Source organism: Olea europaea, unplaced genomic scaffold (assembly GCF_002742605.1).
Source record: "Olea europaea var. sylvestris unplaced genomic scaffold, O_europaea_v1 scaffold2433, whole genome shotgun sequence".
In the NCBI taxonomy this organism is placed as follows: Eukaryota; Viridiplantae; Streptophyta; class Magnoliopsida; order Lamiales; family Oleaceae; genus Olea; species Olea europaea.
The window spans coordinates 10,211-12,835 of record NW_019242517.1 but is presented as its reverse complement, the minus strand read 5'-3'; the positions used below and the strand labels follow the sequence as shown (position 1 = coordinate 12,835).

The following is a 2,625-nucleotide window of genomic DNA, read 5'->3' as shown; positions in this document are numbered from 1 at the left end:
TTATTTATTTATTTATTTTATTTTTTGTGAAACTTACTTGAGCTCCAGCAAGTTTATTGTCCCAACTTAATACACCATAATACGGGCCTCCCCAAAATGCACCAGCGTGCTTGGCAATACCAGGAGTTGTAGCCAGCTGAAGGTAGGAAGAATTTCCCGTAGCATAGTATAGCCAAGATGCACCCCACACAAACTCATCCCAGTAGCTGGTGGAGTTGTAGAAAACTGAAGCTTCATTACTTCCGGCACTGTATCTACCACGCTGATCCCTGGAGAATTTAAAGAGGGTTTTGGCGCCATGGACGAGCTTTTGTGAGTAGGCCTTGTTATCCTTGAAAACAATGGATGCTGAAGCCAAAGCAGCCGCCATCTCTGCAGCAAGATCCGAGCAAGAATGACATATAGCAACTGGCCTATCATAATCAATATCTTCTGGACGCATCCAACAGTAGTGATCATTCGGATCTGAATCATCCGGAGTACCACCCTTTCCAACCTACCAAGTAAAATCATAGAAATATCTTTTAACGAGCATGTACATAAAGGTCCAGGCCAGGAAACGATAACTTATGAGAGTAAAACTACCACTTCTAACGGAAGCCAAGTGGTCAGATATGAAGTGAGTAAAACACGTTGTCCCCCTTTTAATTTATACCAAAAGACAAACTACATTAATGAGCTAAAGGAAAAACCACAAGATTAGACGTGTAAAACATAGCACACTTTTTTAAATTTCCAATACTAGGAACGTGTAATATGACAATGTAATATGAAATTATCAACAATTCCATGGTATTTACCTGCATCACTAGCTGATCTATGGAATCAGCAGTGGAGTTGAAAGACTTGAGGAAGTAATCCGTCCCCCACTTGATAATATCTTTAACATGGCTAAGCTCCCCAGCAGCTTCATACTTTGCACTGTATTCTATCACGCTCCAACTCAACATAGTCATGGCAAAAGATTGGGGGAAGTTGAACTTGATTGCATCTCCAGCATCATAATAGCCACCAACCAGGTCCTTAAATATAGTTGCACTATCAGACTTCCCATCATTTAAACAAGAGTTTCCCCTCCACGAAACATTGTTGTGCTTTGGAAGCTTTCCAGCTGTAAAAGTCCATTACTAAAAATTAGATAAAATGCCCAAATCATGCAATAAATTGTGAAGTCCACCACAGCCAAGGAGCCTGACTATAACCTTGGCATTAGTGTAAGAATTCTTAAACTATTAGGTAAGACAAATCTAAAAGTGCAATTCAATTTCAAACAAACGCCACCCGTGGACCTCAAGCCAAATGCAGTGTCTACTCTTATATCAGTCCATCATCCCAGGCAACCCACAGTTAATAACAAACATATAATACTCTTCAGAAAATGAAGTGATCACTTGCAATTCAATAATTTCTCAACCAAAAGGACAAACACTTTAAACATAGTATGAGCTTGCGGGTATTTGGAATCTACTATTCTACTTTTGTCCCCATCATCTTTTGTCAAAACCACCTGGCTACATATATACTCAAAATTATAGCAGAAGATGTGAACAAAACTAAAAAATCCCACAATATGATAGAGCCAAAATTACCGATAATTGTTAATAGATAGAATATAAAATCATTCATTTATATATGCACTATCAACCTCATAACAAAATTCATCAGATCTAGAAAAACTATGACCCAATTGTACAAATTGTTATCACACGAGTATACAGTAAAAAGTACTATAAGCTACTGTTCACTTACAGCGCTGGGCATTGAAGAACATGAGCGCCTTGCGAAGTGCCACCGTGTAATTATCCGGGGGTGGCGGGTGGTGGTGGTGCCTGGGCACAGTCTTGACGATCAAAGTAATGAATCCAGCCAAGAGTCCCGCAGCCAAGATTGTACCCACAGTCCAAACAAAAATTTTCCTGCTCACAATAATACACCCCAGATCTACATATTTCTTCTTCTTCTGCTCCCCAGGGCCCAGCAGCCAGCTTTGCTGAGTCTCATCCAACGGCCGTGACAGCGCCGCCCTGTCATAGTCCTGTAAATTCCTACTCCGGTCGTCATCGGTGGCAGAGTCCGCCGCATTGATCTCTAGCGGCCCTCCCCAAGGATCTCTCCCGTACATACTCATCTTTTCACCCTTTCCAACAAATAACCAATATATAAGTATGATTCCCAACACAAGCTCCACCTAAAAACCCTACCAGTACTGGCTTAAAGAAGCTAGTGAAAGGAGATGAATAAACTTGAAAATGTGGTGAAGGTATTTCGAAGAAATCTATAGAATTGGATAGCTTTTTGTGGAGTAAAAGTAGGTGAGGTATAACGCGGGGTTGAAACCAGTGGCAATAATGGAGTTTTGCCGTGATGCAGCTGTATTTTGGTGATTTATTTTATTATTTTATTGGTCCATAAATTGGTTTGGTTACAGTGATGAGTCCACCAATAGAGACAAAGACTAATTCCAACCTCACTTTGCTTACGTTGCATGTTACCTATTTCTTTTTAATTTCTGTAATTATTCTTATCTTGCACTAAACTCTTGGCATAAACAATTTCTATTTTATTGTTTTACTAATATTAGAACCACAACGTTAATCAAACTTTATCAAGTGACACTTTCTTTCA

At 39.7% G+C, this 2,625-nt stretch overlaps 1 protein-coding gene across 1 annotated transcript; it reads right to left on the bottom strand.

Annotated features, from left to right (window-relative positions):
• Positions 1-4: 4 nt before the first annotated feature.
• Positions 5-2,359, bottom strand: LOC111382086 (endoglucanase 25-like). Its single transcript, XM_023005957.1, has 3 exons — positions 1,750-2,359; positions 801-1,111; positions 5-496 (listed from the first exon to the last, which is right to left on the bottom strand). The coding sequence occupies exons 1-3, from the start codon at positions 2,126-2,128 to the stop codon at positions 5-7; spliced, it is 1,182 nt and encodes a 393-aa protein (XP_022861725.1). The 5' UTR covers positions 2,129-2,359.
• Positions 2,360-2,625: the final 266 nt, after the last annotated feature.